The sequence below is a fragment of the Pholcus phalangioides genome, unplaced genomic scaffold (assembly GCF_987345545.1).
Source record: "Pholcus phalangioides strain wild (caught in Gottingen) unplaced genomic scaffold, Ppha-v1.0 ptg000011l_1, whole genome shotgun sequence".
Taxonomy (NCBI): Eukaryota; Metazoa; Arthropoda; class Arachnida; order Araneae; family Pholcidae; genus Pholcus; species Pholcus phalangioides.
In genome coordinates this window covers 1,040,179-1,056,236 of record NW_028301604.1, presented here as the reverse complement: position 1 = coordinate 1,056,236, position 16,058 = coordinate 1,040,179, and the positions used below count along the sequence as shown (strand labels likewise).

The 16,058-nt window shown below is 32.9% G+C and overlaps 1 protein-coding gene across 1 annotated transcript in view; it reads left to right on the top strand.

The window, feature by feature from the left end:
* Window positions 1-9,743, top strand: part of lili (LMBR1-like protein lilipod) — an 81,005-nt gene extending 71,262 nt beyond the window's left edge. Inside the window, exons 14-15 of the mRNA XM_089238807.1 lie at window positions 672-829; window positions 9,393-9,743. Coding sequence (XP_089094933.1) covers window positions 672-829; window positions 9,393-9,631 — 397 coding nt within the window. The 3' untranslated portion in view covers window positions 9,632-9,743. The remainder of the gene's footprint in view (window positions 1-671; window positions 830-9,392) is intronic.
* The last annotated feature ends 6,315 nt before the right edge of the window (window positions 9,744-16,058 follow it).

Genomic DNA, 16,058 nt, shown 5'->3' with positions numbered 1-16,058 from the left:
GGAAAAGGCCTACTACATCTTTTTTGGAACATTTCATCAAGTAGTGCTAAGACATCCCTTAGTGGCACCTTGGTGAACAATGATACGATGTCGAAACTCACCAGTATATCATCAGGTTGCAAGCTGCATGTTCTCTATACAAATAAGGATAGGCTACTTTAAAAGTTCGTCAGAATTGGGCAAATGCCCGACAGGGTCAAAAAACTCCAGCAATAATGACTTTAATGTCTACTTTGGTTACCAAACAATGGTTTGTCACTTTTTAATGCTCCTAGTATATGAGGAAAGCCCGGGCAGTGTCAAGTATTACTAATATTTTGGCATAGAATGTCAGATTCATAATTCTTTTCTGAAGGTGAAGGATATTGATTTGAATTAGAAAGAAGTTATGAAAAATCTTCCTTGGGGGAGGTCCCCCTGTCCCTGACGATGAATATTGCCACTACGGAGAGGCTTGGTTCCAAGGTTGGGATATATGCATAAAAGCAATATGTCTGTTGATCATTCTTTGTAGTTCATCAGTATTATTTTTTTTTTTTGCTTGATGCTGTTCTAAAATATGGAATATACCTAAAAGTTTTGTAAATTAAATTTTTATCCTCTATTCTTTCTATTGTCTGTGATAAGTCATCTATTAAAATTATCAATTTGGAATTGACTCTTCTGACAAGGTACTTGTGGTGCTCATCTGTAATTGGAATATATTCAATGCCAATACTTCGCCATCTGAAGCCCAAACTGCATAATACATCACCAGTTGTCATTATAGGGAATATTTATGTATTAATTATTGCAAGTTGTGCATTTCCCAAGTTAGTCCGTACCTTAGGTGAGAAATTTTCAATTTTTTTTCTCTGAAATATATTTTGAATACAAGATAAATAAGGCAGAGGTATTGTTTGCTTTTCTCTTTCTCTCTCTCTCTCTCTCTCTCTCGGTTTCATAAAATTTTCTTAAGTAATTCATCATTGCAATGAGGTACAAATTGACAAATCAAAATTGAAAGCAAAATAAACCTTTTGGTTCCGAGCTTCTTGAGAAAAGCTCAGATAATTTATACCAAATATCATTCTGTTATTTACATGCGGTTACTGCTACACTTACTTGCTAATTTAAGATAATTGAACTAATTCAACTATTGCCTGAATGAACCCATTTGCATCCAGATTGGAACTATTACATGTAAAATCCTATGTGTTCTTATTGACTGAGATCTGGTAATATGGCCCAGGTAGAAAATTTCGAAGAATGGAAATAGGTTAGCAGGTATTTTGAAACATACTTTTTTTTCTGTGACTGCAGCTTTTTCATGTATTTTTCTACAGTAACAAGTATGAGTTACTGCAATGATAATGACTCAATAAATTGCAGCCAAGACTATGGACATAAGAAGTAGAAGTTAAAAAAATGGCAATCTTAGCATCAAGGGTTTATCACTAGAACTATCGTGCAGTCATTCTGAACACTTTTCAAACTTTGCTCGCCATTTGCAACTCTATTTTTCAAAATTTAAAAAAAAATTCCGTGGCTTTTCCTAATTCATTGAAAAGAATTTTTCGAAGCAAAAACGAAAACTTTAAGCCATTTCATAAATTTTTAAAAACTACTTCTACCTAGAACTATCGAGCAGTTATTTTGACTGCAGTTGAAAATTCCGTTGCTTAACCAGATTCTAAATATACTGTGAATGTATTTTTTAGGCAATAAAATTAATCATCATCTCTTCTGAATTTAATTTCTCACTAAAACTTGGGTATCATTCATCTTTCATTACATTTCAGGTGTGAGCAAGCATACAAGGTGTTTAAAAAAAAAAGGCTAATTTATAGAAGGTGATAGAATACATTGAAATAATCTATTTTTTGTGTCACGAATACTTGATGGAAAATAGGGCACTTAGGTGCCAGAGTGCTCTTGAGGATAAAGCCAAAGCTGTGAATCTTATTTTAAATCAACCGAGTGGGAGTAAAAGTTGTACAGTGAAATTAGTTGCCATATTTAAGCAGACAGAACCATTGTTTTCCATATTATTTGGGCTCGTTATGCAATTACATGATAAATGACAAAATTATTTGCTTGATGCAACAACCTGAAAACAAAAGTGACGAAATTGCAACTTCAAAACCTCACATTCTTTCTGCTAGTAAATTCAGTATCAGCTTCAAACATAAAATTTTCTTGACTGCTGGAAGGAGGGGGGCAAAGTGAGGGAACAATGTGTGATGGAATCCTAAGAATTCGGATCATTTGAGCCCCCAAAAATGTCTATGAAGCATGGCCTCAATGATTCATGAGCATACAAAGCAATACACGTATTCTTCTCAGCATACTTTATCGGATCCCTTATATGCCAGATGTCCCGCATCCCTAGTAACCCTTCATTTTTTGTCTTATTGGAACCCCTGAATAGGAGGGGAGGTGTTACTTGATTGTCGTGAAACAACTTGCATTCCAAAATTTTGAAATAAATGAATAATAGACAATATAAATTTGAAAAATACAAGCATAAGATTTTTTGACAGGGTTGGGGTCTCCAACCTCATGTCCCCCAAAACCCCCATAGGGTGATATTTCAAGACAGGCAATCCTAGTTCGTGACAGTTTTTTTAATCCAAAATAAATTCACATTTCAGCTGTACCATGTATATTTGTGATAGCAATCAAATTGACCGCTCCGGTAGTTCCAGGTGGTATAGAAATTCTGGTAGTTCTTGTGTTGTGTCAATTTTGCATAGCCAAAGATTTTATTTTTTACATTTCTTTATGATTATTGAAATCATAGTCTTTTTTTCTGTACTCAACCTTTGAAAATAAGCAAATCATTTTGGTTGAGTTGCAATGCTTAATTATTGAAAGCTTAAATATGAACTAAAGACATGGTATGGTATGTGGAAAGAAAACAATTAAAAATCAATCATTCAATATTTTTTATTTAAAAACCTGAAGATTTTCATTTTAGTACATATCATAAAGTAGAAAAGAATATATTATATGTTGATGGAAAAACCTTATTCAATGGTGGTATATGTATATGATACCATACCAGAGTGGAATATAATTCTTTATATTTATTTTGTTAATATTATTTTTTTATATTTATATGTTTGACAGTGGCAACTTACTGCTAAGGAGTATAGGAAAGTGATCTTACAGCCCTATGTGATTTTACAGCCCTTTTGGGGGGATTTTTATGGACGAAAACACTTGTTCACTCTCATCTGGTTATTGATTGTCTCAATAGATTGGCCAGCCAGATCTCCAGACCTAAACTCTCTTGAAAAGTCTGTGGCACTCTTAGGAGGGCGACTTGAGCTTGCCGTCCCTCATTTAAAAACTGTGTGTGCAGGAGTAGTACCAACTGCTACAGGGACTTGTCAAGTGCCTCGTTTCCAGTATGCCGTTGCTCTGTAAGAGGGCACCATATCCCATTTCCTATTCGATCTTGTGATGTAGGTTTTGGGCATTTCTGCCCTGATGAGTCTTACAATCATAAATGTATACTGTTTATTTTAATTTAACATGAGATTTTTTTATTTTATACAACTTTGTATCCACTTATTAAAAAATGTATATTAGTTTTTTGAAAAGTTAGACAAAATGTAAAAATTCTCTTAATTTGAACATCAGTGTATTTTATAGGCAGCTAATGTCCAGCTTTGCATGTTCTGAGACAAAAGTTCAAGTAGTGTTTTTCTATTTGGCATCGCTGGAAGATCCCTTGGTTGCAGGGTGAATCGAAAATACATTGTAGTGTCATAATCATTCATTATGTTTTTATTTTTTATTTCTGCTTTATTCTGAAACACATCCTACAATCTCTTCAGGTTGCTGCTGCAGACCAAATTTTAAAAAATACTAATCCAGAACATAGAAGTAATAAGGAACACAGTAGAAGTTTTTAAAAAATACTAATTGATTTTGAACTATTTACAACTGATTCTGTTTTAAAAAAAACAAAAAAAAACACATCTTGAAAGTATCATTTTTTTGTAAATAAAAAATCAAACATTTCACATTTTGATCTCAAATTCTTATACATGAATCGCATGACAGTAAAGTCATTACACAACAGTTAAAAAAAGTTTGCGTAAGTCACAATTTTACAGAATTTGTGCATAGTTTTTGTGATGTCTCACAACGTTCATTATACTATGGCAGATATGCCTTAAATCTGGTGTTCTATGTCTGAAGGCATGGCTAGCAAAGATGTTGCAGTGATATCAATGTAGCAGATCAGGTATATAGAAAGTGCTGGGATTATTGAAATAGATGGATAATATGGAATATATGTTGTGTTTATTTCACCTTTGGGTATGGCTTCCAAATACAACAGTGATAAAGTACTTCAAAATGCCCCATAATGCTATATGGTCAGTGTCATTTGATTGTCACCATCATTACATGTGCTATAAGAGAAGATTCGTTTTTTAATTTCCAGAAATTCAGCGGACAAGTTTTACGAAGTTTTTATTAATTGTTGGAACAGTGCCTAATAATTTGAAACTAAGCACAATTTGTATCAAAGAGTTGCATTTTATTGTGCTTCGCTTATTTTTTAGCTAGCAATTCTTGCTGGTTAAATGGAAAGCTATTTTTTCAAACATGGCGTGTCAACTTATATGAAATATTATTAGTATCATCTCTGAGTTGAGCTTTGTACCATCTACTGTACCACATAATGACGGTGCAGAATGTAACTTCAAGATGGGAAGTTTTCGAAAGATAGAGGAAGAGAAGTCTGTTAGTAATGGTATACTGTTCTTAATGGGCCCACCTTGACTGTTCTGTGCACAGTGAAGGAAGACTGCATCTGTGACTCTTGTTAATGAATTATGCCACCATCATCATCAACTATTAAAACATATTTTATTATCATAGGCTCATTAAATATTGTTTTTGAAGGGTTTTAGTTTTCTTAATTTTGAACCCCCTCCCACCCATTCTATATTACCAGACTATTTCATATTACACTCTTGATTACATTTCTTTTATGTTTTTTTCACAGGCATGATATTTATTTTGAAATACTATACATTTGTCAATACAATGACGAGAATCCAATTTTTTTATTAAAAAAATATGAGTTGCAGGTTTCTTATATTTTGAATTTGAATAATAATATAAAAAATGGTATTTCATAATCTCCATACTTTCTATGTATATAATATTAGTTAAATGTGGTAGTGTGTGGAATTGAGATCGTGAATTGGCTGACCAAAAGTGACCAGAGATGAATAGATAAATTTTGTGTTTAGCATCTAGTTAGTATTGTCTATGCATAAAATTTTACAAAGCTTATCAATTCCTGTAGTAAAGAAACATTGTTCATTGCTTCCTACAGTCCAGCAATTGGCATGTGTTTAAAAATATATGACATAGGGTTTTTCTGAAGCAACTCCACAAAGATGATCAATTGACTTGTGCCAGAAAGCGCATGAATTGGATGGATAAATGGCTCACTGTCATCCTCAGTGACATAATAAAAGTTAAATATAGATAGACAAAAGAAATTTAAGTCTAGATGGAGACCCAAAGACTGGGCTTATTACTGTCATGACCTTAGACATGAACTACACCCTCTATAAGCTGACAGCAAAAAGGTGGATCTCTCATGGTTTGGGGAGTGTCCACATTAACACTAGAAAAACGGATTGCTGGAATATATTTAGAGAGACAGGGTGGGGTCAAAATGACCCCCCCCCCCCATAGTTTTTTTGCAATTTTCAAATATTTTAATGTTTTAAATTACGGTATAGCATTTTTAAAATAGTTATAACACAAAAAACAAAGGGTGAAACCACCTTTTGTTTTATATTTTGTTATTTATAATCCTCAATGTCGACTCATATTTAGTTTCGTTATAATAGGCAACTGTTTCTGGGGTCTTTTTTTTTCGTTTTCGTTGAAAGTTTCATCTGTATGAAGTGAACTCAGAACTAGAATATTTTTATTCTTTTTTCCCCGATAGGATGTCGGTGTGATAGTTTTGAATACGATCAATGAGTATAGATCTTGTTTTCCTGTTTTTGCAGTTGGTGGCGCCTCACAATGGTCTTTTTGAAGGGTCCCAACCTAGCTGGTTGATTTTGATTTCAAAAATTCACATAATCTCAGTGATGTAAAATAATTATCTGTTATGTTTCAACCTTTTCTTAGATAAGATTCGACTAATCGAATTACAACATGTTCATGGACATTTTGATTTGTCTATCTGGTTTTATCTGCTCCAGTGTAAGGAAATCCGTTTAGAATTTAGAGTCAACGCAGGCAAATTCTCATGAATTTCAAAATTTCTTTGAAAGGATCTCTTGTCAGTTTGGGAAAAACATTTGGGAGGACCCCAAACCGACGATCACAATAAATCCAGGGGAAAGTTTTTGCACCATATGTACCTCTTGCATGCATAATGGATATCGTTGCATGAAGTTCAGACAAAGAAAGTGACCAAGAAGTTTCATTTTTTAGACGACGATGAGCTTCAGCTTCTGTACATTTCTGTATATGACATATCATTTTATCGCTGAAAATAAGGTGCCACAAACTCAGAACAATTTCATTTAAGTTTTTTTGATGCACAAAATGTGGAGCCTTGATTTTCTCTCAATATATTTTGAGATCCTTGCTGTCCTAAAATTGAGGAAGGTTCTATGATTTTCCATATGCTCCTATCTGCTGCAGAGTACCACTGGGCTATAGGATAGAAATAATTTGACTCTTAGATCGGTTCTGTGGCTTCAACAAGGTATATTTTCTCATGATTTTGTTTCTTGTTTCTCAATGGCGTTCCATTTCGTACTAACTGATGCACCGTTTTCTTCCGCACTTTCATCATCACTGCTTCCAGAGTTTCTTTCATCTAATCTTTGCAACTGCTGAAGTATTTCTTCTACAGTAAATATGTGTTTTTTCGCCATTTCTAAACTGTTTGAAATTATCACATACACTCAAATTTTCTACATCCTAGGACAAACAATTTATCGGATAATATGGGAAGAATACTTGACAAACCAAAAATTACACACCTGCTGACGGAGACTTGCAGATAAGAATGAGGGGAAAATAAAGGTTGCTCGGAAAGTCTAATGCAAAAAAAGACTTTCAGAAGGATTATAACCTACTTAGAAATCAGTAGTATTTACCGCATAATGTGCTAGGATATAAAGAAGGGTCACAATGACCCCCTTCCATCTTTCTTGGTATATCCACTCGATAATGAAAAACGCTTTGGCATACAATAAGAACATGATAATTCAGGAAAAGTCAAGAAATTCCAGGTGGTTCGGTTTATTCTTAGCAGAGATATGTAAGCTTAAACAGCATGCAACGTCATGAAGACCCTCATCCGTCTTTCTAGTGTTAAATGGAAAAACTGGTATAGTTTTTGTTTGTGTGGTCAGCAAAAGTCCAAAGGCTTCAAAACATTCAGAGAAGGGCTACATGTGTCTTTTTTGGTACACAGGGTTTGAGTTATGGAGAGAGACTTCATTTTTTGAATATATGTGCATTAGAAGAATGCAGGTGTTGGGGGATATGATTGAAGTGTTCAAAATTTTCAACGAGATGGATAGGATGGTCCATGAATTATTATTATACCATCAATCATCTGCTTTGACAAAGGGACATCAGTATCAAACTGTAAAAACAATTCTTGGTTGTGGCCTCGCAGGGAATTTTTCTCTAATAGGGTTGTTAATAAATAGAATAGCTTACCCTTGGGGGAGTAAATTCTAAAACAATTGACACGTTTAAAAAGAAATACGATAAACATGTTGGGGTAAATCGAGAAACTATCCATACGTAGATAAGACAACCATAAATACTTTTTATGGGTTGTATTATATTTTATCGTGTATATATGTATATTGTTTTTAGGTTTTACAGTTTAATTTTTAATTGGGTTTCTTTATTTCAGAAATATATGGCATCCGTATTTGTTATGAGCATCTTTTTCTCAGCCACCTCATTAGGCATTTTGCTTGTTGTAGCTTTGGGGTTGTATTTTTATAAAAAATATTCTATTCTCACATCAACATCCACCACTGCATGATTTACTGCTAATTAGTTGTATGTGTTAGAATGTCCAGCAATGAGCCCAGACTGAAATATTTAGAAGAAAATCTCTTGGGTTGAAAATCTTTGGGGTCTATTACATGTTTTATGCCCATGGTTATCAGTTTTTAAGTATTGCTGCATTGGAGCAACAAATTGAGCAAAGTGGGTCTTCTCTGGATCCCGTTCTTCAGAATCTAGTCAACAGCATGCCTGAACGAGTATTTAAAGTGATTTGTGGCAATGTTTAAAAACTGTTAAACTGTAAATATCTAAATACATATGCTGATGTCTATACACTTTTGAGACGGGCTGTTTTTAATATTTCATTTCAGTTCTTGAACAAAATTCTGTTCAGTTCTTGTGAACTTACAGAAGCTGCCTTAGGCTTGCCTAAGCACTTACCAGCATGAATTATGTGCATAAAAAAATTGAGATCGAAATGGAAAATGTTTGATTTACCATTCGAGGAAAAATGATTGTCTATATATACTTTAAGATGGGCTATGTATAATTAGAGCTTCAGTAGAATACTATGAAAGAAGTGATACACAATGGTGTCACAATTAATAGCAATAAATGACTTGTTATAGCAAGTTGGACCCAATGTTCATCAGTGTATAAGGTATTTATCATATGTTTACATTACAAGATTGTCCATTGAAAGCATATATTTTTTTAGATGTTATTTTTTATCGATAGGTTATAAAAATCAGCCATTTAATAAAATCCAAAATCTCTAGGATAAAAATTATTTCAATAAGCATCTGGTACTGTATCTGATGTTTGTTATTTTGATGAGCTTGGTTATTCTAGTGTTAATTACAGTCAATATTTGCAATTAGTGAGCATGATTTATGTAACAAACCTCTGGTTATAATAGAGGTTGTTCCTCTCAGATTTTCCTGTGCATATAATATTATTTTGTATAACTATAGAAAAAACCCAAAAATATGAAAATTGGGTAATGGGACAGATTTCTGTATTTTTTGGAATTTTTCTTAGTTGAAACAAAGATTTCAACCTTTAAACTATTCATTTTTAATTTAGGCATCAAAACAAGACTATACCAGTATGTTTGCATTACACTCCATTGTTCCACCACCTTTTTTTTATCCTACAAACTAAGTTCATGGGAGGATGAGTTGAAATTTCCAACCTTAAACCTATTTTGAAAAGTATTAGTGTAAATTGAAACATAGGGAATCAAATCTTTGGTCCCTTTTTTATTCCAGGGTTTGACTGAAAATTTAAATTTTGTTTTTCCGCTTGTCATAATGAGTTATTGTATTTGTTTTTTAGTTATTATTTTGTGAAACTTTTTTTATTTTCAATTTTTGAAGGTATGACAAATTTTGATCTTCCTGGAAGCTTTGGTAAAACATATTGGATAAGAAGCTTTCGTATTGTGTTGTTCTTCAACATAATATTTGCTGTTGCAACTCTTATATGCTTAGGAACAAAAATAACCTCTGTGATTCGAAAAGAACTAGCTAGGAGGTTGCTTTTGTTGACAGAAAAGAATTATCCATCTGAAGATGAACCACCACTTTCTATATCGCCCATGCGCACACCAAATTGAAGAAAGTATGTTCTTGAACCAAAAAAGTTTTTTTCACGGTTCAAAAAGAGAGGGCTTTCAAAAACTGTTCATTACTTAGAATAAGACAACCATAAGTATTCTTTATGGGCATTGTATAATATTTTATCACGTGTATATATTGTTTATAATTTTTTATATGTTTTTATATGTTTTTTATATGTTTTATAGGCATTGTATAATATTTTATCACGTGTATATATTGTTTATAATTTTTTACGTTTTTATATGTTTTATGGGCGTTGTATAATATTTTATCACGTGTATATATTGTTTATAATTTTTGCATTTTTAATTGGGTTGCTGTATTTTTAAAATATGACATCCATATCTTTATGGGCATCTTTTTCTCAGCCACCTCATTGGGTATTTTGCCTGTTGTGGCGTTGTTTTTGTATTTGTACAGTTTATATCACTGTAAATTTTCATTGTAAGTTATTGCTCATATGTGCATAATGTCATTATATCCTACTATACCTACATATGTCATGAATTAATTTCAAAATGTGCATGAAACAACATTTTGAGGTAAAATGTCTTTCAATTTTCTTTCATGTGATAATAATTGCTTTTTTTTTTAAATATTTTTTTTATGTCAAAGATATGTTTTTGTGTGGTACTAAGTTATTCAAATATTGTCAAGCTGTCACCTGCTCCAATTTGAGTGGTAAATTATACAATATGTGTATATTGCAAGGTAAGAGAATGAATGCAGAGTCATCAAAATTATAGTGAGCAGTAAATTCTTTTGAGAATTTCTTGGCTCTTTAGACAAATTTGACCCTTTTGTTTGCATTCTGTCTTAAATAAAGCTCATTCAAGCTATAAGAAGAAAAATTTCTTTTAGCAAAGAGAATCTAAGCTTACATCAAGGTGAAAAATCTGTATGCTGGTAACTAGCTCATTTTGGCTTATCCATGCATCATCTTTCATGCAACATTTTAAATTTAACTGCTGAGTTAGGTTAAAAAAATTTTAATGAGAGAGATACAGTGGTAAAAACCATCATAAAATGAATAAATGTTCACACACACAACAGTATCACCATCCTACTTTTTAAAGCAGTGGCTTAATTCCTCATTATTTGGGGGACACATTCCTTAGTGACTGACAGGGGTTGCATCTCACAACATCTATCAGTTTAGATCTAACATGAATAACACTGGCTAGTGTGGTGTCAAATCAGTATTTTAATTCGGGTCATGTTCCTTTCACTGATTAACCCTGCTTCTTTCTCTTATAGAGGTAGTCATAAGAGAGGAAGAGTATGTAGAAGGCGTGGTGAGTGTTTCACTCTTATTGCTGCTGGCTGATCAAACTGCAGCCATTACGTTCCCCATGAAAATCTCAGAAAACATCTATAATATTCAATCCCTCTTATAAAGTAATTTCATAATTCTTTCTACAAAATGAGATGTGCCAGCAGTGTTGTATTTCTTAATATTTCATTCTTTTTAAGAATAGATTGTGTAGGAGCAAAGACAGCATAACTATCTAGATAATGTCTTTGGTAATGGGCCATTAAGGTTCTTCTTTGACCACATAATTACCTAGATATACCCTCTAGTGATCATATTTCAAACATGTTGGAATGATTCCTACAGATATAACAAGGTAACTTTGTGGAATTACCACTTTCAATTTGATTGAAACATTCCAAAGCAATAAATTTTCCTGTTTGCATAATTATGGAATTGCATTGCCATTTGAACATTTTAAATTGAATAATTTTTTAGTGTTTGGCACATTTTTTTCTGTTACATTAAGCATGTGTACTCACATCATGACTGCAAAGGTGACAGTAAGACTAGATTTCAGTGTATGTGATATTTGATTCCATATCATATGAAGCTTTATTCCTCACTTATGTTATATTTTGATTAAGAACTTGACTTAGGTATTCCAGAATAAAATTATTATGGGGATTCCTAATATATTTTATCTGAATAATATATTATTTTTCTCAAAAAACAAGTCTTGAGAAGAAATAACCAATGATATAATACAGGGTGATCAGCGAATAAGCCCTTATTTCAAAATTAAATATCTCTACAACAAAGATCAGTAGAATTATGCGGTAAATGGTACGTTTATTAGCAAAACTGTAAGAATGTTGTACAGAAATTTCGAAAAATTAGTTTTTTTTTTAATTTTTTAAAATTAAAAAAAAAAGAAAATGGAGATTTTGGGGTTTCGAAAATCCTCATTTGTGTGAAGAGAAACCACTGCATTCGCCTAAAGTTACTGCTTGGGCTGCGGTATGCGCCAGAGGCATTATCGGCCCCTTCTTCGTGCGAGAAATGATTACTACTGAACGTTACGTTACAATTTCGGAACAATTTGTCAGCACACATGGCGCATACCGCAGCCCATGCAGTAACTTTAGGTGAATGCAGTGGTTTCTCTTCACACAAATGAGGATTTTTGGAACCCCAAAATCTCCAGTTTTGTTTTTTTTTTTTTAATTTTTAAAAATTAAAAAAAAAACAACTAAATTTTCGAAATTTCTGTACAACATCCTTACAGTTTTGCTAATAAAGGTAGCGTTTACCGCATAATTCTATTGATCTTTGTTGTAAAGATATTTAATTTTGAAATAAGGGCTTATTCGCTGATCACCCTGTACAAACTCCTAGCTTAAAAAAAATTTGGCCACCAAAGTTTGCGGCAATTTCAATCATACAAAGAAGAGGAAAAATACCACCTGACAGTTAAGTTGTTTGTGCACCAACCTGGGCAATATATGTCTGTTAAACTCTGCTGATAATGTGTCCTTGCTGAGCCCTTCAGAATTTATAAACTATGGGTGTCATAACTGAAATTTGTTCTCTATTCTGTTTTATCTAATTGATTTTATGCTCATCAATACAGTAAAGCCCTGGTAATCTAAGTTCATTGTGACTTTTTCATTCTAGAATGAATACATCAAGATGAATAGTGAAATATGAAACAAAATCAGTTCAGAATGGGTTAAAACTGGAAACAGCTTATATGCTAATAATTTTTCTGTACATTAAAATATTTTCTCATTGCATGAAGTCTGGAATATAGTTGCACACTTTTATCTTGCAAGGATAAACCTTCATACCCTCTTCTGTAACAAAGTAGAGTGGCTCGAACTGCAGTATTCAACAAAAACCAAAGGTGACAATTCCAGGAATTGTGTTTAGCTGAGCGAAAACCCCCATACAGTGTATATGTTCCCATACAGCAATGTTGGATGATGCTGCTGTAAGATTTCAGTAGAATTCAAGAATCGCTCCAACAGTTGTAGGGAAAAAACATGGAGCAAACTAAGCCATCTCAAATTAAGCAGAACTAAGTTTTCTGGAAATTCAAATTACCAGGGCTATCTACTGTATTTTCAAGACACATATTTTTGCCCAGGAATATATTACATTTATGTTTTGTGGAATTATTCAAGTCGACAGAAACATACTATGCTTATTTCTTTTCTATCATGCTGTTGTAAATTTATTGATATTATGTAAATTATTATATTTCTTTAGTTTCATTCAAATTTGGGATAATATTATTTCACCCCATGTAATACATTTAGAATAAGAAATTTAACATTTATCTATGTATACTCATACAACCACAGAATTTATTATTTTATGCATATCCTTTCCTAAATTATGTAAAAATGTTTTTTTTTATTTGAGGGGGAAATATTTGAAAACATTACTTAACATAGTACACAGTTGAACCTCTTTTCCAATATATGTAATTTTTTTTTTAAATTTTAATTAGAAAAATTAAATAGGATAAAAAAAACTTGTTTGGTTTGTAAGCAAGAATGAACAATTTTGTTTATATTGAGATTGTTGTGGATAAGTATATTTCAAGTTTTTCAAACTTAATCATTTTGTTAAAAGATATGCTTTTATGATGTATGACAAAATTAAATTGCTGGTCTGAATTTTCTCTCATTTATACAGATGTAATTTTTCAACATCTGAAAAACAATTTGAAAAATTTCATTTTGCAATAAAAGGGTATTTGCACAATATTTTTATATGCCTAGGTAAATCGTTTTTTCCCCTCTGGTGGCTGCAAATAAAAAAAAGTATCATGGTTGGAAGGATTGAATGATTGATTTGTGTTCATTAAAAAGATGTTATTCATTCTACCAACAATGTGCAAGAAATGTTTCCATCAGAAATGGATGAAAACAATGGTGATGTTTCCATCAGAAAATAAAAAAAGACTTATGTCATTTTATGGTTCTACTGATTTGTAGTTACTTTTTTTTTAACTGCAATTATTTTCTGAACTATGCAAGTGTCTTTTGCAACTACTAACTACAATCAGTTGTGCCAAAGTTTTTTTATAATTCATATATAAACATGTTTGTGTATCTGTATATGATGGGGCAGAGTTACAGATAATTGCCTTTGTAACACCAGGGTACCATTGTGATTTTTTTTTAATAAATTTTTTTATCAATATCATTAATTTTTTCACACTCGCAATTTTAACATCAAATTTTTTATGTGATATATTTTATTTCTTCCAAAAAAAAAAATATCAATTTATATTGACAAAATATTATTTTCTCATTTGCATAATAGAATTTAGATTATTCTGGCAGCTATTAACTTTCAGAGTTCAAAGGCATTTGTAATCATTTGTTCCTTTGAGGAGTTTCTTAATAATGTAAAGATGAAACTAATATCATAAGTGACCTTGCAAAAAAAAACTATTTCAAACTGGTGTGTATGTGTTTTATCTGAAATTGTTTTGCAATGCAATATTAGTTCATAAAGTGAAATTTCAGTATGCTCTTGCTTTCTATTGCTAATACCTAAGTGCTACTGGTATGTAGAAGTGTTTCTATCTAATATCAGTTGCCTAATTCATATGATCTTTGATACATTATACTCTGCATTTTGTTTATGCTTGTAATATATAGGGTGAAAACATAAATCAATTTCATCTCAAATAACTCGTGAACCGTTTGTTATAGAAACATATTTTCAACTAGAAGAAGTATTCAAATAATATACTTATTTTAGATATTCCATTAATTTTACTAGGCCCATAACTCTTCATCCCTGAACCGAAACTTGTTTTAGGTTGGATTGGATTGGATTTTTTGTTTAATGGTGCAAGGGCCAATAAGGCCAAAATGCGCCAAAACAAATGATTAATTAAAAATAGGATGAAACTTATTCTTGTCAAGTGCAGAAAATAAAACTATGCGTGAAACGTAAAAAATGACATGAATTGTAAAACACTATAATTTGTCATATAAACCAATGGCTTTTATGAATTTAAAAATGCGAGATGCATCGCAATGGTCAGATAAAATGTCATGAAGTGAAAGATGACTGACCAAAAGCGGTCGTAAAATGATGACGATGATGTGAACAAGTAAAAGCATGAGCAATAGTCAATGGACTTTGCCAATGAGAGCACTGCGGTTGACTCTCTTGTAGTAAAAGATATGATTGTGTGAGGCGACTGCGTCCTATGCGTAACCGGGCAAGCAGAACTTCCTCCTTTCGGTTGGTCCTGCAGCTCGAACGCCAATGGCCAAGTGTGGGCTTGATGACATGTAATTTATTATTGGTTTGATTATTCCAGTGCTCCTGCCAGCGGTGATGCATCATTTCCCGGAGGATTGAGAAGTGCTCACTGACAGGTACTAAAAAGTTATTGTCAATGTTAGTTGTTGTTCGAGCTGCGGTGTCTGCTTTTTCGTTGTCCGGTATTCCTACATGACCTGGTATCCAGTAAAATTTTACTGTGGTACCGTGATGGATGAGGTGATTGAATTCATGAAAAATGGCATGAATAAATGGATGAGAGTGAAAAGTGAAGGAACACAGTGCTTGCAATGTGCTGAGAGAGTCGCTATAAATAATGCATCGTCGGTGGCGTTTGCGTCGTATATGACGTAGAGCCTGAAGGACTGCGTACAGTTCTGCCGAATAAATAGAGAATGTGTCGGGAAGTTTGAAAGATGTCTCCTCACAGCAGATGTAGGCACAACCAACATGCCCAGGGCTCTTAGAGCCATCAGCATATATGGGGAAGTACTTGTTGTACCTACTCCTGTGCCTAAAGAATATCCGTCGATATATGACATCTGCTGTGGTGGCTTTAGAGTATGATGATAATGATAGAGAGACATCTGGCAGAGACTGCTCCCATGGTGCCACATGACTGATGTCTAATTGTAATTCTTCCACAAGTGCCCTCATACGAAGACTGTAAGATGGAACACATGAAGGGCGAGCAGCAAAAAGTCTATGAAATGAGGGATTGAAAATGACATTATGAAGTGGATGGCCTGGTAAAGACTTAATTTTAATATAATATTTCAAAGAAAGCTGTTGGCATCTTGTTGCAATAGATGGCTCGTTGCATTCAACACACAGACTCTCCATAGGAGACATCCAGA